This window comes from Aptenodytes patagonicus, chromosome 11, assembly GCF_965638725.1.
Source record: "Aptenodytes patagonicus chromosome 11, bAptPat1.pri.cur, whole genome shotgun sequence".
Classification (NCBI taxonomy): Eukaryota; Metazoa; Chordata; class Aves; order Sphenisciformes; family Spheniscidae; genus Aptenodytes; species Aptenodytes patagonicus.
The window spans coordinates 13,591,107-13,617,416 of record NC_134959.1 but is presented as its reverse complement, the minus strand read 5'-3'; the positions used below and the strand labels follow the sequence as shown (position 1 = coordinate 13,617,416).

The 26,310-nt window shown below is 38.1% G+C and overlaps 1 protein-coding gene across 4 annotated transcripts in view; it reads left to right on the top strand.

The window, feature by feature from the left end:
- Window positions 1-26,310, top strand: part of ZNF536 (zinc finger protein 536) — a 354,954-nt gene that overhangs the window by 199,765 nt on the left and 128,879 nt on the right. For all 4 annotated transcript variants that reach the window (XM_076349185.1, XM_076349184.1, XM_076349186.1 and 1 more), the window contains one exon: window positions 16,088-16,240. In XM_076349185.1, the coding sequence (XP_076205300.1) occupies window positions 16,088-16,240 (153 nt within the window). The remainder of the gene's footprint in view (window positions 1-16,087; window positions 16,241-26,310) is intronic.

Below are 26,310 nucleotides of genomic sequence, written 5' to 3'. Positions count from 1 at the left end.
ACTATGCCAATACAGCCATAGAGGAAACAAGTAATGGTTGATGCTCTTTAGCATATGATTTGGGTGTGATCTAGCAGGGCCAGTTTTAGAAATTTGGGAGAGATTTGGACAGGACTTGGATCATCACAAAATGTAGCTTCTGAACTTTTAAAATTTGTTGTTTAGAGTGGTGTCACCGAGACAGCAAATGCCCAAAAAGTTTCTGCTAGAGTTCAGCTGGATGGGAAGAAACATGATTGTCTTCAATTAGGACTGATAAATGATTTTTTTATTTTTTGTAGTATTTGGCTAATTTTCCATTCAAAAGAAAAATCTCTAAAAATGATTAAGGCATATCTGTTCTTGCCAATATTGAGGTATCTCGCTATTTCTGAGTGTTTTAATCTATCTGCATGAGGAATATTTTTGTTTTGACACTTCTGGAGGGATGAGTAAGTTTTGGGTTCTGTCATGTTTCCTGGTGGATTGCACCACATTTTAACTCTGCACTAAAACTCCATTGGTGGCAGATACTCAAAGGGACAGTGGCCTGTTGTTACCTGGAGAAACTACTGTAGTTGAAGAAATGAAGGGTGGAAATATAAATTGAAAGAATACATGAAAAGGTCTGGCCAGGAGGATTTTTAGTGCAATCTAAGGCAGTTCAGTTCCCAAACTACACATAATGGGATTTTAACACCAGACTTCTTCAACCCTTTTGAAAGTTTTTTGCTACAACAATGAAGTTCTAACTCAAGTATTAGAGGGGAAATCCAGAAAAATATTTCTGAGGAGTTCTCTCCAACCTTAAGCAAAAACATTACCCTTAGATATTTCCTTTCCTCAGTTTGACCCTATTAACCAGTAGTTAGAGTACTAAAAATGCAGCAAATTTGTTGAGTAAGAGAATTCTTCATTGAACTTCTGCAAAACTTCCTTCTGTTTTTGCATAGGGGAGGGCCTGGTAGTGCAAGTTAATGAAAATCTGTTTTGAGAGAAAGCTTTGGTGCCTTTGCGTGTGTTAGAGTGCAGACAGATACACTGAAATTGCTAAAACTGCTGGTTGAAGTACAGTACTCTCCGTAGGAGGATGCGAAGGGGTTGGTCCCTTGGAAGAATCCAGCATGACTGCCAGCAGTTCCCGTGCTGTCAGTGTGCTTCAACCACGTCCCTAGTACACCCTGTCCTGGTGGGAAAGGTTGGTTTGCCATTGCTCCCTCAAATGACCGTGCCGACCAAAGTCCCTGATGATGCCAGAGGCAATGGGTTTGCCTGTGATATTGACAGTCAGCTGCTACTACTAACTGATCTTATGGTGCTGGTTGTCTGCCATCAGAAGACCCTCAGATATTTAAAACATTTGATGGCTAGCAACTTCTGCACCATAGATGAAAAGCAAAGGAAGATGTAGACGCATGCCATCTCCTGTCTATAATTCTGCTTTGACTATAGTCTTACAATGCATATTTTTCAGGGAATATTTTTAACAATGCTTACTGATGTAAAGCATTCTCAGCCAGAAGTCTTGCAAAACATTATCAGAATAAAGATAAATGTGTAGAGAATCACTATGTTTGGTTTCATTTATTGTAATAGCTGTGGTTAAAATGTAGATCACACTGCTGTTTTGGATCACGGTCTTAATTCCAAAAATTGCAATCATCATAGGTGGACTATATTTGCGTCTTTTCAAATAGATGACAGAATATATTTCTGTGCTGTTTTTCCCTAAAGAAAAATTGAAAGATAAGAGGCAGGAGTTTCAAATAACATCGCAACATTTAGTTGTCAAACTATGAATGGAAATTGCCATCATAGGGACTGTGTGGTTACTCTCATACTTCAAAAAAAAAACTGTGGTGAAAGTGTATCCAAGAAGAAAGGAATTTCTTAGTCAAATAGTATCTTAGTAGATGAGCAGTGATTCAATGTAACTAATACAAATATTAATTAAAAAGAACCATGGAATACAGAGAAGGAAGTACGTTCTTGTTTGGTGAACAGCACTCACTGGAGCAGTACTGCAGGTGATGGTCTATCCAGCAATTCTTTTCTGGAACGCCATTCCACTGATCTACAACGCTCATCAGCGTCCTGTATGATATCTGAGGTGCCTTTCCTAAGTTGCATCTTCCCATCATTGTTTATTTTAAATACACAATGCTACTCTCCTGCACTTTTATGATAAAACTTGGTATGATAGCAGTGTAGAGTTACTGACTGTTAAGCAGTGACAGGTTTTGGTTGTCCACCCTTTATTAAAATGTTTCAGCATGTATCAGCAAGCTCCACTGCCCAGTAGTCAACAGAATCCTTTTTTTGAAACAAATACATATGACCCTCGTGACTGGGCACGTATCTGTAGTGAGATATTACAGAATCTGTAGCCAGAAAAGAACCAGTACTAGTAAAATTGTTGAAATTATTTCAGTTTCATTTGACCAGTTTATACTGCCGTTCACCTTTTCTCAACCCCATACATTACTTCGTTAGGTTGGCCAGTCCCACTGTAGACAGCTTTCAAATGTAATCGGTTGCAAGCCAGTTTGTTATGTACCAAATTCCGCGTGGGCTTGCCAGGCTATTGGAGTGGCTCCCACTAGTACCATCCTGAAAAGGCATGGAAACATGTGTCTCCACAAATGCAGTAGCCTGCATTCTCAGAGTTTAAATTAGTCTGTTCACTGAGATGGTACTTACTGCATAGTGTCTCAGTGTAAGCTAGTAATCGGCCAAAATTAGAATCTTAAGACTGTCTGACTTGCAGGGTAGGAGTTTGGGTCTAAACAATCTCTATAGTTATCCTGATGCATTTGTTCAGATTTTGTCAGATTCAGAGATTTATTTTGTACGTATAATTCATAGGCTGTTTTGTCATGACAGAGCAAGGTGTTGCAAGTTTCCTATCTGTTCAAAGTGTTTATCTGGTCTGCTTAGTGTTTTCATCCTATATACTGCAGGTAATTTTACTGCTGTTCAGAATAGTGAAAATCTGGTGAAAAGCCGGTCTTCCTCCATATGCTGTGGAATTATTCAAGATGTACTTGTGAAACTTCTGTCTCTTCCAAATGTGACTCATGTCTGTCATCCTGTGGCTCTAAGAAGATGCACTTTAAATAAGTATGTCCACTTCGAAAGATATGTTACTGCTGACTCATTTTCTTTAAAGTCAGTATTACTTTGTAAGGGTTACGTTTCCCCTATTTTCCTTCCCTGTAAAGATCTTCTTTCCTGCATGTCTTACTTTTCTGAGATAAGATTTCCTTCCATCAGCATTTAATGTCACGTGAGCATCATCAAGCTGGTAATTTCACGTTGGTGGATGTTGCGTGATGGTTGCAGAGTGGTCATTGGTTCAGAAGACGCTGATCAGAAAGGGCACAAAACATTGTAAAGCCATTCACAGTGATCGGAATCAAACACTCTGCTGAGTGGAGACTAAAAGGTTGTGCTTTGTTAGGAAGGCATTAAGTACCTGCTGCTGCTGCTTTGGGATGTGTGGGGGAACGGGTAGATCTCCAGGAATCTGAAATAAGGACATTTCGCCACAGCATTACTTTTTCCTTGCTGTCTGCTCTAAGGTTCAAGAAATTCTTTTAAACATTGTGGTGTAGAAGGCTAAGTGTAAGAATTTACTCTATTCACTTTTTTCCTTCTTATCCTCAGCTGCTTACTGCTAAGAATTTTGTTTTACAGAAACTGAGCCTGTGAATTCGTACTTAAGATAGTGCTATATGCCTTTGACTGTCTTCAAGAGGATTAGTCAGTACCAAATGCACTCGACTGATTCCAAGTATTTGTATGCATTTGCAATAGCATGTTACAAATTCAGTCCCGGGATGGATTTCATTACATCATTATCTGCAGATTTTTGCAGCCAGATGTGTTTCCTGTACCTTACCATACACTTATTAATATATGGGACCATCATTCAGATGATGGTCTGAATATTTCCAGAATGTTTTACAGTATTTCTGTTTTCCAAGATGGTCGATAGTTAAGTCTGGCCCTCAGTCGTGGCAGAGGAGCTCATGAGAACATTTTGGCTGAATTTCTGATGACGTTCATGAGGTAGAGGAGCAGTGGCTGCTGTGCTGGTAACAGAAAGAGAGACAGACTAATTCCAGGGCAAGGCAGCTTTCAAAATCAAGTGAGCATCATGTGACTGTATGTGTATAATTTAAAGGAAAAAGAAAAAAGCTAGAACTTCAGCACAGCCTGTCTGTCCAGTATGAGAGAAGTGAAGCAAATGACTACGGCCTTGAATACACTTTTTAATTTTTCAACACGCTATTTTGCCAACTTTAGTTCACTCTGTTGACTGTTCAGTCAAACCATTTTTAAATTAAAAAGGAATACATGGTTGAATTATTTATTAAGCAAAAGGTGCTTCCGCGCATGCAGACTACCTGGGTTTTGAATTTCTTTTACCATTGGAGTTTGAAGAAAGTGCATTGCTAATAAGTTAAGAAATGGAACAACCCTCCTTCTTCTAAAATAAATCTTCCTCTTTCTCTGAGGCAGACAGTAAGCTAACTTGTGTCTGTCCAGTCACAGAAGAATGCCCGATCTTCATTCGAATGCCTAACTTTGACCTTAGTGTGAAGTTGTTTCCTCAGTTTGGTAGGCTCCATAGAGGCAAAATGTTACTAATTTCTGGTAGAGAAATGTGCTTGCAAATAATTTAGTCCAGATCATCTCCTAATTTTATAGATGCTCCTGATGGGTTAAAATATGTATTTGCCGGTGAATTAATGTGGAAGAACTGTAAACAAGTGGAAGAAGGCTTGCAAAAACTTTGCACCATGTTACCATCAGCCTGTACGTCTCTCGAGGTTACCAGTTCATCTTAGGGGGGTGATAAGTATTTTGTACAACTACCTTTGCTTTGCTCAGTCCCCATTACTGCCTCTGTATTGGTGTTGCAGATTTGTGCACAGCCAGCATTTCTTGTGTTTTTGGAGGAATGTGGCTTCCGAGTGCCTGATCTCCCCTCCCCTCCCCTCCCCTCCCCTCCCCTCCCCTCCCTTCTCCCCTCCCCTCTCCCCTCCCCTCCCCTCCCGTCTCCCCTCCCCTCTCCTCTCCTCTCCCCTCCCCCCCCCCCCCCCCCCCCCGAAGAAAACAACTTTCTTTGTTGTTCTGACTAGGCCGTCGACTTCAAATCCCTTTGGCCAATGGTTGCAGGGAAAGCACTGCCAGGCTGGGAAAACTCAGAGGGGACTTCCATCAGTCTGGGAGCTGTGGTCTCCATAGCTTGCTTAAAAATTATTGGGCTGGTTTACCTGGTATTGCAAGAAGAATTAACTCACTGAATCTGAGGGAACATCCGTCGGAGAGGTTGATATTTCTCATCACTGTTGTGGGACTTGATAACTATCTAGGATTGTAGTGATATAAGAAGCGTGATGCACTGCGAAAGGCTGGCCATGGTAGCAAAGAGGCTTTAGAGGAAGGTTGATGAGACCTGCCAGGACTCTGAAGAGCTCCCAGCCACCCCAATGTGTGGGAGGGTGGTTGCGAGCCTGTAGCTTTCCTGTGGAAGGAAAGCAGTGAGCAGTAGCGAGTAGCTGGGCACACCCTGGCTTTGATAGCTACAGATGGAGACCTAAAAGATTGCAGGGCCACAGTCCAATACCAGCACATGTAAAATAAGGCTCAGGATTTAGATAACTCTGTTCCAGCATACTGACGTGCATGGCCACAGTCCAACTCCAACACATGCAAAATTAGTTTCAGGATCATTCCAGCATACTGAAGCCTATGCCTAAACCAGTTATTGCCACAAGCTCAGCTAAATCAGAGGAGAGTGTTCAAAATAGTATTTTTTCTCTTTTTTTACCAGGATAGTTCAGACAACAAGTTTTATATTTTTGTAGTAGAAAAGGGAAACTGGATTATTGATGCATGAGCTCCATAGGCAGCATTTCATATTTTTATTGCCGCAAATAGCATGTTATCAGTGTACTTTAAGGCTATTTTACAAAACACGGATACAGGTTGACCTAGTAGTGTACTTTTTGAGATACGTCATTAGTATAAAGAAATTAATGAGCCCATTCATATAATATCATGTTTAAAGTCATCGTGATCTCAGTATGCCCACAATATACTGTTAAACCAATGAGGAAAAAAAAAAACCTGAACAGTTAAAGGATCCCTTCTTAAGACTAGAAGTAATGAATTTAATCAATATTTTTCCGTTATAGCAAAACTCATGTCATTAACATTTTATTTATAGAAAAAGGGTGCTGGTAAAATAGATTCAGCAGTTCAGAGTTGCTCATAAGTATTTCTTCAAGTACAGCTCATTTTTTGTGAAATGGGGAAAGAAGTTGGAAATTATGCTGAAGTGGCGTGTACCAAAGAAGTTAAATGGGAGAAAAATTATTTACAGAGGTATTTGTATTAGCTCAAAGCAGTCATTTAGTTTGAAGGCAGCAGTGGAAAGTAAAAAGTAAGAAAATACAGATACTGGAAAAGTCTATGCTGTCATAGTCTGTCCAAATGTTGTAACACACACCGTGAAATTATTCAGTTTTTGGAGACACTGTCAGCACCTCTGTAATCAGTAATCTGTAAATGGAATGACAGTCTTTAATTCTTTCTCATTTTGTTGAGGGGGAAATTACTAATTTAGCTACCTGTACAGTTGTTTTTATGTGACTGATTCTATTGTTGGTTTCTTTCTCACTGGTGTCTACGGAAAGATGTTCCTGTGACATTTTAAATAATTTACATTTTTCTTTATTAGAATGAATTTTTATAAAATCTGATGACCTGCTACTGGCACTTCTATGCTGATTTTGCCACCCTGTGATAAGATGATAATAATAATGAAAACGGGTTTTTCTTAATCAATAGTATGCAAAAACTTCTCCAATGGTACCTGATGCTCCAAGAGCTACTTACAATGTAGGCAAGTCTGTGGTTCTGACTTGAAGAAATGATTTGTTTGTTTTTTGGATTTGTTTAAGCCCAGCAACTCAGGGTGAAACTTGGCCAGTGTAGTTATTAAATATTTCCATACAACTACTCAAAAGATTTTAAAATATATTAATGGATTTTGAAAACTATGTGGAGTTGGGTGTTAATTTGTGCCTTTTAAAATCTCACAGACTCTGTATTGTCGGGCACACGTGAAGAACCTAGAGAAAGTAGGTTCAATACCACTCTCTTCCACCCAGATTCACCATCTTTCCTACCGTTCACTGACACCGTCTTGGATTTTCTTCATAGTGTAGCCTGTACACTGTACCAAATGGTTCTGTTTGTCCCACATGTAGTTTAGGAAGAAGATAGAGGTCATAATGAAGTACACCTTACCTGTTTGGTTTATAGGTATGTAGAGATGCTAACATGTGGAAGAAACAGGGTAAGTATGGAAGCAGGAAGAAGGCAATATATTCATTCACAGAAGTCCAGTTAATGGATATTTTAGTTGATTAGCTAGCAACTTCATTTTCTCCCTCATGAAATTGCCTCCACAGATCCTTACTTCTGGAGCTTAATCAGCAGTAGCAATCCATCCCAGGAGTGGGAGATCAGGAGTACTTAATTAAAGAGGGACTGTAAGGCAACTCTCCCAAATTGGATATCTGATCTAGCCTTGGCATCAGGAGAGCAATGCTGGGTAAAAGTGTTTATCAAGCTCCATGTAGCCACTCTGCAAATCTCAGAGATGGGAATATGATGCAGACAGCCTGTAGAAGCTGCTATAACCTGAGTAGTACGGGCTTCAAGGCCATCTGGTACCTGAACACCTGCCTACAAATAACACATACAAATCCAAAAGATGGTCCAGTTGGATAGCTTCTCTGCTTAGATTCCCCACTGGAATTTTCTCCAAAAGCAGTAAACAATCTGTAGGAAGTGTGGAAAGACCTTGCCCTCTCTGCTCAGTAATCAAGTGCCCATTTCAAATTTAGGTGACAGGATCAAAGCTAACACAGGTGGGACAAGGGTTTGGGTAAGAAAACTAGTGAGACAGGCTTACATGAGAATCACAGAGCACTGTTGGCATGAACATTTGGTAAAAAAACAGAATATTCTAAGCTTGTTTTAAGAAAAGGAGGAGAAAACCATGGAAAGTATGTCATATGGAAGGTTTGGGAGCTAACATTGCTATCAGAAGTATAAATGGACACCGGAGTAAATTTTGAGGATAGATGACAAAGAACATTGGCAAAATACCAAGGAAAGATCCATGAGTACATATTTAAGCCCAGCATAGCTGATCCAAAGAGTAAGTGTCTGCTTTGCTTGTGAAGATAGGTGTTCTGTACAGAGAAGTACAATAAGGTGTTCTAGCAGCTCAAATGTGCACTTCTGAAGAAAGCAAGAACAAGCAGAAGCTCATCACTGAGAGTAACTAGCGTTACATTTAAGATAACAAACAGACCCATCCTCTGCTAAAGCATCCACTTTTCCTGTGGAAAGATTATACAAGTCTAGTGGAATTTCATGAACATCATCTGGCAAACTCGGTGTTTTGGGATCTGAAGTGCTTTGATCTATACAGTCAAATTAGGGAAGTGGGATTTCAGAGCCGTGATTTTGGAGTAGCAGAACTGAAAAGCCATTGACGGAGTTGGATGGTGGAAGAGTCTTGCATGTGAAGGTCTTAGGAAGGTAGATAGCAGGATTTTGAAACAAACCAGCAAAAATGGTGTTAGAGGGAATGATGTAGCAATCCATGGTCATTTGCTGCAAGCTCAGCTCCCATTAGGTAGCTGGAGGTTCCAGGACCTAGTGGTGATGCCTTAAAAGTGAAGACTATCTAACCAAAGACAAGCACTCTCATGGCCATGCTCTGTGTATTCCTGATGTTTGTTGACTTCATTGAAGGACTGTGCACAGGTCTGACTGCATAAATTGCAACTTACACCTTTTAATGATACCATTTGTGCAAATGCGTGTGATTTTAGAATGGCCTTAGAAGTCGTGAACATTGGAAGAGGATGAAGAAGTTTGATATGCCTGAATATCCATATATATAAAAAAAAATTCTTCAGCACTCTTTTCAGTTTCATTTTGATTCAATTTTATCAAAACTAATATTTCAATAATATGCTAAGGTCCCGATTCAAGTGTTGAAGTTTCATTGAATTCACTAGGGCTGGAGAGGTAGACAGTAGCGAGATTAAAGTTTTAAGCTTACTTTCTTCTCATGCTGAGCTAAGAATATGTGTGATGGTTTGCAGGATAATGATATTTAACTGTAATCTTCTTGGGGCATGGACCACGTTCTGTTGATTTTACACAACTGAACTCAGTATCACTGATTAATAAAACAATAAATACAGAAAATTAACTATTTTGTGTTTTATTAACAATTTGCATTTCATATAGTATTTCATTTTAAATAAGTATAAAATCATACCCTCAAATGGTAAGATGTAATTGCTGATCATGTATCTCTTTGTTCCAGACACTTTTATAAAAGTGTATGTATTATGTATGATGTGACCTTCAAATGTCATGAATGCATTGTGCAATAAACTGTCAATATTTGTGGCTATAAGGTACTAGATGACTTTTACAATAATTGGAACAGCTTTATTAAAAGCTTGGATCACTCAGCTGGTTAAAGAGAAAGACACAAGCCAATGTTCATCTGGGAGTTTCCTTCTGCCAATTGTTAAATGAAAGATATTGTAAGGTGCTTAAGATGTCGTCTTTCTTCAGAAAAGAAAATACAGTTAAAAAGGTCTTATGCAAAAAATGTTCTCTCCAAAAAATAATTTTTTTCAATATGCTTAATTTTCAGTCCAAACTGAGCTCTGTAAGTTAATGGCAAGTAACCAGCCATGGTTTTTAGGTACTACATCTGATTTTCTGTGTCTTTTGGTCACACGATTCTTCAAACAAATCAGGCAGCTAAAATGATGTACTCAGAAACTGTGTTTGAACTTTGATTATCTTAAAAGGTTTTAAAGATTTAGAACAATTTGAAAAGTAAGACTGCCAAGAACTCCAAAACAAAAACTCTGCAGGGAATTTGATTAAAATGAAAAAAGAGGATAAGAAACATTTTGTGATAAACAAAAGCTTAATTTTTGGTTAAGTGTCTACTGATGTCTCTTTGTGCTGTATATACAGCCTCTTGTGTGTTTCTCAGAATGTGTACCACAGTGAAAAGCATGAAGATATAACCAACATTTGCATACATGCAGTATTGTCCTGCAAAGTGTTTTGCACCCATGGGGTGTGAAAACCACCAATCTTCAAGTGTGTCGTGCTCCAAGTATGGGCTTAAGGTGTATGTGCTGCCCCCAAGTCACCAGCCCACCAGTTACTAAAAAATTGCTTAGAATATTTTGGCTCCCTTTCTCTTGTGCTTGAAATAACACCTAGAGAGCTCCCCCATAGCCCGAGGTACTGGCTATGACGGCCATTTGCCCACTTCTAAATGTTGCAAGTCTTACCTCATATAAATGGTTGTGGGCATTTTACTTCAGTTTAATTTAGAATGTATTTTAAATTTAAATCTGCTAACGCACTAATCAGTAGCAGAGGCAGGGCGGTTTGTGGCTTTTGTTTGCCTGTGTGGTTCAGAGGGCTAAGTGGGAAGTCTGATGTCAGCAGCGGTATCTTTTTATTTACCAGTGGAACCTTTGGTATAATCTTTATTTCTAATATTACAAACAATGTGAATGCTGCTTTCTTACTCGCAGGCCTCCTTTCCAATTCTCTTCTAAAATAGCTCTGTGTTTAAACAAATTCTCTGCCAATCCATATTAATGCCTAACAGTTTAAGATTCCCATATATGGTCATTATAAAACCTAAATCCTTGATGAAACAATAGAGACAGCAAGTTGTTCCTGACCTAAGACATTAGTAACTCTTTCCGGAGGCCTAAAATATAACTGTAATATTTAGTAATATTAGACTCTTTTATTTTAAGCCATGAACTTCACTAGCAAAAAAGTGTAGTGACATCTGCTAATAGGATTCTAATTTCAAATTATGAGCACTGGGCCAGATTCTGTTCTCGTTTACATCGAAGCATGCTAATTGAAGCTACTTCAGGTAGCTAGGAAAATATGGTTAATTATATCCCTAATTGTATTCCTATTTTCCACTATTTTCAGTATCGCTAAAGCTTTCTCTAAGGAATAGGCAAGAAAGGTAAAGCATGTTTTCCCAGAAATTTTGCGTATCCTATGCTGCTTCCCCGGGAATGAGGTGGTCGAGTCCAAGCATAGTTGCATAAAGGTGGCAGCAGTGACAGGATTAACACACTGAGTATCTTCTGACTCCCTTCTTGACGTTAGATTCAGGATATAATTTTTCCTGCCACAAGATGGGCTAATCTGGGTGGTTTATAGATCATAAAAAAATAACCATGGTCACTACCACTTCTCATTGCACCATGTTTCATTAACTTTTACAGGCAGTTCTAAAGAACTACAAATATTTTGAATTTCAGAAATAAATGAAAACCTGGGATTATGTGCAGCTTTAAAGGCTTCTGGCCACATTTTCAAAGGGTTCTTTAATAATGTCTGAAAAATGTGCAAGAGCAAACACATACTTGTAAGTGTGATTACCTATTTTGTGAGTTGATTACCTTTTCCATGTGATTGCCTGTTTTTGGCTAATTTGGCAATCCTTGTGTCGACAAATTCCAACTGACTTCATTGATAATTTAGTCTGCATGCGGACTGCAATTTAGCTCCTTTGAACATGAAAGTACCTCTTTGTGAATCCCTGCACTTTCACATACATGCAGCAAATAAGTACTCTGGTAAAATTTATGGGACGTGTACATAGATGCTCCTTTGAAAATTTGGCTGCTAACATGACTGAAGTCAGTGCTGCTACCTAACAAACCGAAAACAGGTTTCTTTTTACAAAAGCAATCAATCCTTTTCTAATCATGTTTATAGACTCATCCCAGACAGGTAGACCAGTTGTACAGAACATATATGGAAATTTCAAATAATTCTTTTTCTTTTGCTCTTCATATGACTGGCTAGATAGCTTCTGCTTTGAGTACACAGATTCACTATCCACCTAAGTCTGTCTTCTCTTTTCTAGAAATATCCACTGAAGTTGGCATTGTGCCTTTGTAGCATTTCTATCTGTGTGCTGAGGGCACTGCCAGCCGTGGCAGTGGCTCATTTCTGGGTAGATCATTTCTGATACCTAGTAAGATACCTGCTGTAAAAAAGGATTCACTGGTGTGTTTCTCACTTTCTTTTAACCTGCTACTGTAAAAGTGCTCCTGGCTCAAAACTGTTTATTGGGATTATCTGGTTCTGTGGAAATTTCCTTTCTGGGTACCACGGGGATGTTAAAGCAGCCTGCAGCACTACGTGGGTCATCTCCATCCTAGGTGAGGAGTGGTGGCTTTTTGTCCCTCCTCTCCTGAGAAGTGGGCATCTGTCTGAAGAAGGGCTAGTCCTTCAAATACTGATCTTACGGATTGCTTAGTTTTAATTTCAGTCTGTGTGGCAAATAGATTTGCTCACATTTTGGCCAAATTGGCTCTTCGGTTATGCAGCCAATTGCCACCTTCTGATACGGATGTTAAAGGGAACTTTCTTTCCTTTGCATTTGTCCCATGAGAACACGCACACAGTCAGTTATTAAGTGTAGCTGAGGCATGGCACGCAAGAGGTGTCCATGTCATACCACCCCAGAAGCTGCTTCATGGCTGAATTCCTCTGTGTCCTGTGCCACGGAGCAGTATCTGCCTGCCCAGCAGGTACAGCATACGTAGCAGCTGGAGGTCTCACAGCTGTTGCCTTCTCCTTATACTGACACAAAGACCGGTTTCATATATAGAACTGAATGTTGCCTTTTGCTCTTCTGTCCACGACTTCTGCTGTGAACAGATGCTTTGAAAGTGAAAGGAAAGCTCAGCGAAAGTGAGTTCAGAGGCAAGGCTCGGAAGCCTTACATCTAGCATGTACATCTATACAATATTTTATACTCTGTTCTGTTATTTCCTGCACTCCAATCAGGAAAGGTAGGGATGGGCAGGAAGACATTCAGGACGTAGACCTGCCTATAATGGAAGTAGGTAGTAGAAAAAGCAGTCTAATCACACGTGCATCGAGTGCACATCATGTAGACCACATAACTCAGTGAACCACAATGGCTGTAAGCTAAGTAACTGTTGTCTTTCCTTCCTGATCTTTTATCCTCGGAATTGAGCAGCCCAAAAACCATAGCTCAAATCCCGAGTAAATCATAAATTAAATTAATTTGCTGGGGCTAATCCTAGTTCTGCAGGTCTGTAAAACATTACTACAGTTTTGCACAATTTAACAGAACTGAGAGTTTCTACTTAGGAAGGGGGTCTCAGTAGCAGGAGAAAGGGGACATCAGAGGTGTAGAATGCACGATTATTGGTAGAGATGAAATTTTTCATTCCCCGCATACTGTTGTTGGCATGGTCTCTATTCACCAGTTTGCTTCTTAACTTCTTCCTTGCTGATCTCTTCTTTTTCTGTGTCAGTTTTTCCCCCCTTCACTTTCCATAGATTGCTTTAAGAGACTCAGTATAAAAAAAAACCTTGGTAGCAGAGTCAGTGAGACTTAAATGCATTTTAAAGTTAAGCACATTTTAAACTTAAGTGCTTTGACAAATAGGTACAATTTGCCAAAATGGGGCCCTAGCAAGAAGTTGGGGTAGCATTTGATGGGGGCAGTCGGCAGCCTTGAACATATCTTTTCATTGTTTGAAATAAAAGAACTTAGATGTAAAGCTGCTCATTCAGGTAGCGATGGCCTCCAGCGCTTCGGTGGGCTTTGTAGGCAGAGGAATTCAAAAGAAAACCCCTCAGCCCAGCTTTAAAGTCTTAGGAATGCTTTCACTGTGGGAAGAAAAATTCTTCAAGGTAAGGCCCCTGTTGGAGCAAAGCCTTTGGAGCTATCTACTGTATGTCTACTTAAATCTAAAAGAAAACTCTTCAGACCACCCACATCTTTCTTTGCTTCATTGTTGTTTTCAGTTTGCTTTTTCAGAGGGATTAGTGCTAGAGTAAACTCCATCGTCTCGCTGCCTTGAAAAAATTCAATTTTGTGTAAAGTGAAAATTAGACTCTTAAATCTGCAAAGCGAGCTGTTTATCTTACAAATTTATTCTTTTTTATTGGGCCACACATATTCTAGATAGAAAGATAAAAGGCAAATGGATAATAGGCCATCATTTAGAGTGACATATAGCAAAACATAACTAGTAGACTTATTCGGTAAATTTCTCCTGAGTGGCTTGTTAGCTTTATCTATATATTTATCTATAATGCTCATATAGTATTTATTGAAAACCAAAATAAAATCCTGCAGTTTATCATCATGCATTCTGTATTTTGCACTTCAGAAAAAGCTTTTTGCACTCAGGAATTCATTTTTTCCCGAAGCAGCTTAAGACATGATTATATACAACTTTTGAGGAGGAAAAAAGGGGAAAATCTAAACTCTTTAGGGAGATTGGAATTATAGACTAGCACCTGTATATGTTTTGCTGGACTCCTAAAGACAAAATACACTCCTGCAGTATGTTACTTTACATACTTGTGAATAATTCAAAATGACAGTTACTAGCTTTCCAACTTAAATATTGTGCTTTAACTCTGCAGTCTAAGAACAATCAGAAAATGTTAAACAAGCATGTGATGTGAAAACTATGAGATTTTGCCTTTTGAAAACTAGCAATAGCTTGATTACATACATGACTAAGATAAGCATTTTTATATATATGTATTTCTATCATTCTATCATCCCCTTCTTTCAGCTTTAAGTGAAATAGTTTAGAGGGACCATTTTATAATAAATAATGAAATGCCTGTTAGTGTTACCTTTTCCAGAAATGTGGTATTTGGGTCTCTGCTACTGTGTGAATAGTTTTTATTAGAGCCAAATTTTTAAGTCTTTCTTATGTCCCATCTCTTCCATTTAAGAGGCAATGCTGTGTAAACTGCACTATGTTTCCTGACAGCTTCAGTTACATATCAAATAGGTAAAGACAGAACATTTTTAGTCAGTAGTTTATGGTTGAAATAATCAAGACTCTGCATGCAGATTTTAACTATATGCTCCCCACCTCAATATAGCCCAGATAGCTCAGCTTTTGCATAGTGGTGTGATGATGTGTCCATGTGTATTTCACCTCTGTGGCATGCCAGTAGCATAAATCCAGCTCAGAATTTCAACATTTGCCATGGTACTTTTTGGTGAAATCATGAATTGATACATATATGTGATATTACATGACCCTGTAAGTACAAGATGATAGATGAGTCTTGTGTGGTTTGAATAATGACTTTTTTAAAATGCCCTACATTTTTGCAATTTTTATGTCAGTCTTTTGTAATTTATTTTGTTCATAGCCTGCTTGGATAATAGCAGCTTGTTCAAGATGGCTGAGAATGACTGTCCTTTATATCAGGAGAGAGAAGAGATGTCCTGGAGTCTCACCCATTGTATTATGATGCAAAGAATAAGTGTAGCTGTGAACACTGAAGGAGAAAACTCAGGAGCTGTGGGTGAGAGGGAGAAGGAATTCCCACTCATCTGACCATTTTTTCATTGCCTTTCCCATGATATTAGGTCACTTACTAGGTTATGTGTTGTAACTCCAATGCTGAAGTGTTGCAGAAGGAAGTTGATTAGCTTTGTGTGTTGACATGCCACTGCTGTTGGAGCCTCCCACCCTCCTGCATCACCGCAATTCTGTTGTTTTGGGAGGTTTTAATACACTGATGCAAACTTTTTCCCTCTAAAAGCATACAGATTTTCACAATACTTATAAATTAAATAGATTCAACAAAACAACAATCTAAAACTTTTTGGGGAAAAATTAATAGGAACTAAGCAAAAGAAGAAATCAAACCAGCTGCTGACGCAGCTGTTTCTTTTCTTGTATAATTCAGTTCAATAGAAAGGTACCATATGCTGCTTAAAATGATGATAGGAAAGATGAAATAATTTAAGACAAATAACAAGAAAATACATGAATTGTCAGCATTCTGTCAGATTTAAAGAATGAAATAGACAGGTGTAGTATTGACATGTTTAACTTTGTGTTGTGTTAGCAGTTTTAGTGAGAACAACTTCTGTCATGTGCTGAAGTGATGTGAGAACATTTCTGTGTTGCAGACATTGGAGAAGAAGCTGGGAGATCTGTAGGAGTCCAGCAGCCAGCTTTACTGAGAGACAGGAGCCTTGGTTCTGCCATGAAAGACTGCCCATATTGTGGAAAAACTTTCAGAACATCACATCACTTAAAGGTCCACTTGAGAATACATACAGGTGAGAGGAACAAGTGAGCGGAGCACTGTCGACACATGCCGTGTGTGGAGGGGTTAAAATAATATGTGGCTAGGAGCCCTAATTCCCAGTGTAGATTTGGACTCATTAGTTGGAGAAAGTCTTTTGAGAAAGATATATGACAGTCTTAAATAAAAGCACAAGGAATGTGTTGTTGGATAAAGACCACTTTAATAGAATCATCTTTTCCCAGTTGAGGTTATTTCTGTCTCCTTCCCTGCTTCATCACTGTTTCCTTCAATTACCCTTGTCCTTCAATAGTCATAAGCCTATTGGTTTCAGACTTAGTTATACTAACTTGCTTCAAAGGCCTTCCTTAGCATCTGCTTAGGGATTCTATATGTTTTTCTCAGAGTTACTATTTTTGTTCCATTTGGCATGCTCATTTTTAACCTGTTCATATGAATACATCAGCTTCATGGATCTGCGGGTTTTTTTCACTAGAACTCACCTGACTTAGTACTTGTAAGTAGTAAAACTTAACATGTTTTGCACCGTGGTAAAACTTACCATGTTTTATTTTAGTAACAGTCACAGCATTTCTACCCTACAGAGATTTACTACTGGTCTTGATTCTCACTTTATTTTGGTATGTCATTCATTGGGTGGACTGTTCTCGATACTAGTAAACTATAACGACTCCATTTAAATTATAATACCTTGTTTGCTTGAAGTTATGGATGTGCATGGTAAGGTTCGTGTAGAGACACAGTATATGTTTAATAAGACTTACTCTATCCATAATTAAAATCTGACATACAATGTTGATATCCTCAGGTCCTGTTAACTAGAAATTCTGTATATGGCCAGTGTGATACTGTTTTCTTCCAAGTCTTAGGTATCATAGTAGGCTTTGGGAGAGTATGCAAAACTGGAGATTTAGGATACTTCTCTTTGGAAACAGACGTAGTGGGCACTGTAATTGTGGAGTAATTTTCTTTTTAAACCATCTTAAATGAATTTCAGAATTTTACTGCTACTTTTCTAATTGATAGGTAAAATAAATTGCATGAAGAAATACTTTCCAGTTGTACCTCCTACTTGAAAAACTTCACTTTTAATTTTTATTTCACTGAAGTACCAGATAAGCAGTATTTTCCTCCCTTCCCAAAATCAGCAGTCATGTTTCTCCTATGTGCTTGCACAGATGTAATACTTAATGTTGAGTTTGCAAATGTGAGGCCTGATTTTGAAAAATTGAAAATGAAGGCTGAAAATTATTTAAAGAAAAAAATTTCATTATTGAGATGGGAAAGTTTCTTCATTGTATTTTTATTCTTCTTTCTTTGGATTGTGGAGTAGGAGTATACCACACTGGTTGGATCGGAATTTTAAAATTTGGCACCCTAATGTGGTTTTGTCTGATTGGATTGCAAACCATTTAGGACAGGAATATTCTTTTCTGTGCATTGGGCTTTGTTTAAAAAAAAAAAAAAAGGGGGGAACAGTGAAAACCCTATTTGTGTGCTCTCTAATGTAGTAAAAGAAATGGTAGTTATTTTATTGGAAAATAATCTTGTAACTATGAGGTTTAAACAGTGACATTTTTACTATTGGACGTGCAAAGAAAAATTCTTTAAAATAACCTGAGGATACCCATCTCTCCCTTTTGCTTTATTATATAGTGGTCATTTTGTTCTTGTTTTAAAGATGGCAGTGATTACGCATTTGGTATTTGTGGCTTAGAATTAATGGAAAGTAAATTAATTGCAATGGAGCATATTAAAACTGACTAAATAAAATTAAAACAAGAAAAAATAAACCATGTATAAAATAATGGAAAAAAAAATCATACAGACTGTTGAAACAACATTTGCAATATATTTAAAAATCATTATAATTTTAAAATAGATAAAGATCAATTTCCATTAGATTGAGAACAAAGTGTTTGTAAATAATGACAAGAGTATGTTTAAATGGAGCAATGTTTTACATATTGGAAATAATCCTAATAAATATTATAAAAATGTAAATTGGCAAATTACTGGAGTTATTAAATAAAAATTAAGTTCCTTTGCAGTAAATGGAAATGATGTAATAGATACCAGTTATTAAACAAATATCAGTTAGCTCATACTTATCAGGGACAGTTTCCTGCCTTTTATGTCACACTCTGTCTTTATTATATGCCTGGATCATATAACTGACTGATAAAAAACACTTTACTGTGTTTCTCCACTACATTAACTCAATTACTGTTCTTGTTCTCACAGCACCTGTTTGTTAGAGATGAGCTCAAGCAGCTCAGCAGAAGTCAGGTTCCTTCAAACATCTGTGTGTTTGGAGGCACACGAGTAGGTTGGTTTGGTACACATGCCAAGACAAGACCCAAAGTCTGATCCAGCCAGGAGGGGCTTCTGTGGCAATTGGCCTAAAAAAGCTAGAGAAGCCGTTTAATCCTCCACAAGAGGAGGAAGCTGTGTTCTGTTTTAGAAGAATTAGCTAGTCGCTTGGGTTGCTTCTTTTTTCTGTTGGATATTTCACGGTTGCAACCTTCTCCACACCGAGTCTCAGTTTCTGTGTAGTTTGCTATCATATAATAAGCTTCTGAAGGAGAAAAAAACCACAAGGTTTTATTTAGCACGCTCAGTTGAGTGCCAACACAGAATTGTCGAGGATTTTTCTTCTTATCTAATTCAATGATATTCAGCCAGGAAGAGCTTTAAGGGGAAGATAGTAAGATACGATTTCTGATTGTTCCCATATGATAAGAAGAAAAGGGCATAATTACGTGAAATCAGTTCCTCCTCTTTCTTGCTCTAAAAACAGTTGAAGGATGAGACAGTTCCTTAGTATGATCCCGAGAGAAGAAAGGAAGGACTCTTAGGGCAGAATGCTTCAGAGCCTCGGGGCTTAGAGAGGACAGACGGAACTCTTGTAGCCCTCCTGGATGACTTCATTACGTTGGCCAGTGAATAGAGATGGCTGTATGGTCCTGCTTCTGCAGAGCTACCTACTTCAACTCACACAAACTCACTGAGTGAAGAGATGCAGAAACAAGGGCAAAGCATATATATGTACCAGTAGTGCATAGTAGACATGCGGGTGGACTGGCTGCTTTGTGATTCAGCTTCCTGGTTATAAAATAATCTATAATACAGCTGAGAAGGTTATAACACAGAAGGCTTAGAGATGCTCAGGCTTTGTGAAAAAGAAAACCATCTAAGTATCTCAGACCCATAATGTGCCATATGCAGATGCTTCCAGAGTTTCCATTTTTCCCCTCTGGGGGCAGCAATTTAAGGTTCCTTCATTCAGGGAGCTGAGAATCTTCTTTATGTTCCTGAGCACTCTCAATTCCCACTGAAATCAAATAAATGGGTGTGGTTTTTACTTTATATGCCTAGGCCTTTGGACTGCACGGAAACAGTTAAGTGTAAAAAAAAAAAATTATGTTCTACCTTTGACAAGTGACACGTTATGTAGGGACCGGTTTCAGATTAGTTCTAGCACCTCTTTGCACCTTGCGTTAGCATTCAGAAGCTACTGCAGATGTAGACCAGTTTGGGTTTGCGTGGTCATTAGGTGCTCAGGTATATTCCCAGTATGACTGTCACAGTTAAATCCCTTGAGTAATGAAAAAAGAATAATGTGCATGAGCCAAGTAGAGCCCTGAAGAAAGTTTGGGTTGTGCTAAACAGAAGAAACCTAAGAAAGAGAGGGATAGGAAGAAAAAACTTGGCAGGGCTGTGTCCATTGACTGAGAGTATGTTACGAAATGTATGACACGTCTTACATGTATGAGATGTATTATGTACATTTACAGTGTTACTGCATTTTCCCTTGGAAATGTGACTAGCCAATTTTAAAACTAGCTTAGATGAACTGATGAAATACAGTAAAAATGGTGCTGTTTTAAATGAATTCAATTCACATTTTCTTCCTAAAAAAAGACTGCCTGTTGCCAATCTCTGAAGGCGCATGTAGTGGGATGAGCAATATGAATAATTAAGGAAAATGGGTATGTGTGCTCCAAGAGGAGACAATTTTGGTATTGAACATCCTTTATTCTTACATTTCTAAGATGAACTAAAAGGACTTTTCATTTCTGTAGATTTCTCCAGATTTCCCATCCTTAACATTGTACAGCATGCCTTTTCTCCTGTCTTAATGACATCCCAAACTTTTGTTGAAAATAATTGATTGAATTTAAATTTCCTTAAAAGTTTAAGAGGTAATGTTACAGTATAAATTTCCTACCAAACACTAAGTAGGGAAATATCCATTAGTGAAATTAACTACAGTTTCTAGGTAGCTAACAATGTGCAGTATACAGTAGGGCATGGCTAATGAACACTGCAGTGGGTGATATTTCATTATACAAATTAATGCTCACATTTTAATGGGAAAGTCACATAATGAATCTCAGCTTCAGTGACAGCAATTAGAGACACAGATTGTCCCCTTCTGGACAAGGCACTGTTTAGCAATAAGCAGCTGTGTAAAAAGTCTTCAGGTTTACAACATATATATATATGCTTTGGGGGAATTAGTGTACAGTTTATATTAATGTACTGAATCTTCCCTGCAAAGTAACAACCGTATTTATCTCTCTGCGTTTTAACTAAGTAAAGACATGTAAAAAGACTAAATAAATATTGCAGATGAGATATAAATAAAGGAAAATATTCAATTATAAAACTTTATAAAAATTAAAATATTTTATTGTAATGCCTAGTGCACAATTGAAAAATCTTTAATAAACTGAGTCAAAAGCATCAAAAATCTGTCCTTTTACAGGGTAGGGGTAGTTTCATCTTATATAATAGGGAAAAATCACTAGTAAAGGAAAGTAGTAAAGAGAAGTAGTTAACTAGTATTTCTGACAAACAGATTAATTGTGTGGTGAAACATGTGCAGGATCCAAAAATAATCCTACAGAACCTTTGATATTCCATTTGGTTTAAAAAGTGTGAAGTGAATGATTAGAATGATAAAAGAAATTACCGTGTAAGAATAGGCATAATAATGAACTAATTAAACCATACAGCAATTCATTTCTAAAATATCTACTGCACAATGGATAAAATAGGTTATCAATAACTGTTTCAATGGTAAAATAAAAAATGCTGGAAAATGTTTTCAATATTTTCATTAAGCAGTATTCTCTGGAATTATAAGATGTTTGATTTCATTTGCTTTGCATGAAAGAAAACTATAGCCTGGTTAGAAACATGTAGGATCAAATTGCAACTCACACTGTCCCTGAGTGACTGTCAAATCCCCACTACTGGCTGCCAAAGCATTAGGTGTTGGGGTTCTTGTACTGAGGCACAGCCCTCACTGTACTGAGGAGCAGCACTATGAGGAGCAGAGGGGCATACTCCACAAACAAACTCCTTAAGAAATCTTATTTAAAAAGGAGGGGGCGCATTCGGTGGGGAACGGGAGTGTAGGGTGCAGTACAGATTTTTAAGAATGGCTGCATGTTAAGTATGAAAAATGAATAAAGAGGCCCACAGCACTAAATATAAATAGATATTTTAGAAGTGCAGAGATTTGGTAAGGGAAACGAAAAGTAATAGTAAAAATATGTACATGGCTATTAGGGTTATGGAGAACAGGGTAAAATTCTGTAGATCTGGCAGGTTTAACAATTGGTATCTTGCTAATGCTGGACAAGAATGGATAAAAAATTATCTACCATGGTATAGAAGACTAAATACTCTTCTGTTCTGTTCTCAGAAAGAAGCATGATGGTTTTTATAAGTATTTTCCTACAGTTCTGCCATTAAGTAATGAGGCTGTTATGCTGTAGCCTACTACATTTTAATATTTTTTAGAATGAATGAGACTAGATAACTTGTAGATAAAGTCTTAAAAACCCTGGCTGAAGAGCCCTTCAAATCATTAAAGTTCATTTAAAAAAATAAGTCTTGGAACACAGAGCAAGTTCCAGAGCACTCGTAGTAGTAAAAAAGCTCTGTTCTAGTATTTCCAAAAAGAAAGAATATTAAGATCTTGAAATTATAAATGGAGTACCCTGACCTAAGTTTGGGTAAAACTACAGAATGAATTTGTTAACTAATTAAGAATTGGTAGCATAGTTAATTTTATTTTATTTTATGAAAGTAAGTTTTAGCAAGTTTCTCACTTTCTCTCAAGGCTTGTGAAAGTAGCTTGTTCTATGTGACAATCCCCCCGACCAAAAAACCCCAGGATACAGAGATGAAGTGGCACATAAACTGGCAGTTCCAGAAACAGCAGTGCTTTCAGCTCCATTTATTTGGTATTTCATCATTATTTGGAAGAGTATATAAAATCACCGTTGATAAAATTTACCAATGGCACAAAAATGGTAAGATGCTAAAAATCATGGGGAGGCACTGATTAGTCACTTAGTCAAGTGGGCTCTTTTCAACAATACAAATTTTAAATCAGCAAAATGTAAAGAAACAAATACTAGAGGCATTGATGAACTGGGCCTAGGATTATGGTAGAGAAACAACAGAATATGAGCTGTTAGTTGATTGCTATAGCTATGGATGTAAACGCAGTCTTGGACCATATAAGATTAATACCAAGTTGAAATTTCATCAAAGCTTTAGTGGGTACCCATAATTTAAAAGGACATTGAAAAATTGGGAAGGGTGTTCCACTCAAGAGTGAGAGAAGGTGAAGAGGTGACTGGTTTGCCGTCTGCAAGTCCCTTTGTTAGGGATTAGATTTTTTTAATTAAAAAAATCTGTTTAATCTAGCAGGGAAAAATGTAGCAATATTCAGTAGTAGGAAGCAGACTCTGGACAAATTCACGCTAGAAATGAGGTACACGTTTTGAGTAGTGAAAAAACCTAACCAGTCAAACAGTTTACCTAGGGAAATGTTAGATTGTTCTTCATTGCTGTGGTTGAAACAGAATATGTTTAAACTAAAACAAGTAAGGTTTTTTTCAGACTGTAGTTTGATTTGACACAGGAATTATCATGTGAGGGTCTTTGGCCTGTGTGTACAGCAGATCAGACTAGATGATCATAATTATCCCTTCTGGCCTTAAAATCTGTAAATATATTTATAATCTGGCTGTGGTCTCCTTGCACAGCCTGTAGCAGATAATTCCTATGACTAGTATGATCAGATTGCATTCTGAGCAGGACTGGTGATAGCTTACATAGATTATATACATCTGTGTTGTTTATACAACCTACTATACAAATAGACCTGTTTCTACTGGGCAACATGTCTGTTTCCAGTTATCTACCAAACTTTTGTACAGATTTTACAAGCAGCATTGAATTTTTATTGTTTTACTATATCCTGATATAAAATAGTTCTTGTGAGATGTCTTGTGTCTTGTAAACCAGAGCGGTAGATAGATCAGAACTGTGATTATGTTGCCCAGATAAGTTATTCTCTATAAGATTTTTTTTTTTTTTAAATTTATTGTACACACTGGAATATTCTCTCTTTCTACTCCATTGTGAAAAGGTTTGCAGGGATGCAAACAGGGCCAGAGAATTAGCAAGAGCAGGATGGTCCTTGCCTTTGTGAGCAATGAAAAATGACTCTTGGATATGAAATGCAGAAAATTATTTTGAAAAAGTCATGTTCCCTCACTCCTACATGGCAACGTTAATTTATGTGAACTGATATTAAGTGTTAAATAACTCATCCAGACTCTGCTCTTGGCAGTATTACACTAGGATGAATTCTCTGAAACCTTTCCTCAAAGTATGAGATACAAACAGGTTGTCTTCTAACAAGAATCATAGCCTACCTCTCTCGTCCCCTGTAGTCTTCTTTGGACATATACTGTTGCAGTTGCTGATAGAGTCCTGGAAATTAGGGGTCCTTTGGGTTTTCCATTGAAACTGGCTTGGTTTTGGTTAGTTTGGTTGAGTTTAGGTTGGGCTTTTTCCCACAGCAGCTTGTAACTCGGTTTTGTCATTTGTACAGGGACTTACACAGGGCATAGCTGACTGTTAATTTGAATGGATGAAATAGCATCTAAATATCTGCACAATTACTGAATTTAGGAAATACCGACACACTTAATTTAAAAGATTCAAAGATGATTTACTCCATCCTACTCCTTTCTCCCAATGTCTGCCCTCAAAATAGCAGCAGTTAAGATTGCTTTGAAGTAAACTAATCACTGCCAACATTTAGATCTCAAAGAGGAGAGAGACATTTTGAATAGTTCCCTTTGAACAATGTTATTTGGCCAGTCCGGTATTGTAAAGGTGGCACAGTGTGTTGCTACATGTTGAGTCCAATTTCAGACCTTCAGCTTTAGATCTCATTTCTAGCCATGCAAGAGGTGGTAGCACCACAGAGGCAGTGTACCAAGGCTAGGAGAGATTTGAACTTTTTATCGCACTGTCTCAGTCAGCGTCTTCTTTCAGTCCAATGCCTACGGCGTCGGTGGTGAGCTGCGTCCAGATCTCCTCTGCTGAAAGGAAGCTCACTCAGCAGAGAGGCCTTTGAGCGGAAAATGTAATGACTTCAAGGCTTTGCAATTCAGAATAAAAGTATGTTGTTGTGCCCAATGCTTTAGACTGAAGGTACTTTAGAAGTACAAAATATTACTAGTATTTCCTCTAGTTACCATATTTTAACTCACTTATACCCATTTTTACATATACTTATTGCTTTGAACAGCTCCTGCATGTTTTTAGCAACATCAGTACAGCCTATATTGCAAACTTCTCCTCCTCCCTGCAGAAGTAGTTATCCAACGGTTGACACAGCGCCTGCAATGCCGGGACACACTTTTTAATGGTGTCACTTGATGTTCAATGCAAACACACACTGAACTATCATTAGAATAAAAGGAAGCGCTCGATATAATTGTGTTAAAGATTTCCGTAAAGGCATAGGGGATGCTGAGGAAGAGCTTTTCAATTAAGAGGAGTGAAAACTCACAAGTGAGAGCATTTAACCTTATAAAGTCTGGTACTTGTTTTTCACCAGTCTGATTACTTCTTAGGCAACACTTGAAGCACCTAAGTTGTGTCAGAGGTCACTGGTGACTGTTGACAGTAACTGGTGGGACAAACATCAGAATAACAGAAAACAACTCAAAAATATTGCAGTATGTACATGCTGTAAAACAGCATTAATATTTGTCCACGTTCTGACTGGCAGCACAGCTGTCAGAGTTTGCACACTCCCAAACAGCCCTGAAGAAATGCAAACAAATAGACAGCTAGTGTCTTCTGTCCCCTTGTCCCTACCCTAAAACGCCTGCGATGGGGGTGTGTGTGCTCAGACTCTCACCTGAGACCAGGGAAGCCCAGACAGACGTGGTCCGTCTCTAGTGATTCTTGCATGTCAGTAGGAACTGTTTGCTTTTGCACAACTCCCACTGAAACGCAGCCCCTGCTTCTCGTTGGTGGAGCGCCAGAGCTTAATTAGGTGATCGTGGAAGACTCAGAAGTTGCACTGAAATGTTTAAATCTGATTTCTTCTGTTAAGCTGTGTGGACCCAGGCCTAAAGCATGAACCATGCTAATTACTACCTCTTCCTCTGCTGAACACCTCTTGTTTGAGGTGCTGCACTTTTCTCCTCTAAAAAGGTCGATTAATGTGGTTGATGTAATGCTCTCATGTCTCACCGTTTAGCTTTAGGATTACATTATGGATTTAGAATTTCCACTGCTTGTAATTTACTTCAGCCCCGTCTGAATTGCAGCACGTACCCAGCTACTGTTCATGGTCACTAAGCCTGCTCGCGCAGTGCTGTATGGTCATTTGAGTGTTCTGGTGTTGCATCTCATTAGCAAATTCCTGCGATCAGTGCGAGGAGCAGCTTCCCAAGTATTTACCAGCCTTTCAGTTGAGCCTGTAGCTTAAATAACAAAAGTTTGAAAGCCTTTCAATTTTGTTTTAGGCAGATTTTGAGGTTATTTGAAAACAGATAACTTTCCGACTGTTTTGGTGAACTACCTAATATTATATAGCATTTTTACTGTGGAGGAAGTTTTCAAAACAATTATTTCCGTTATACCATTTGGAGAAGGCTTGCCTTTGTCTTTTCGATCACTTAGGGAAAAAAGCTACGTAGAGAAAACAGTTTCTTCTTCTTGTTGAGCTCCCCCATAGAAATAATTGCC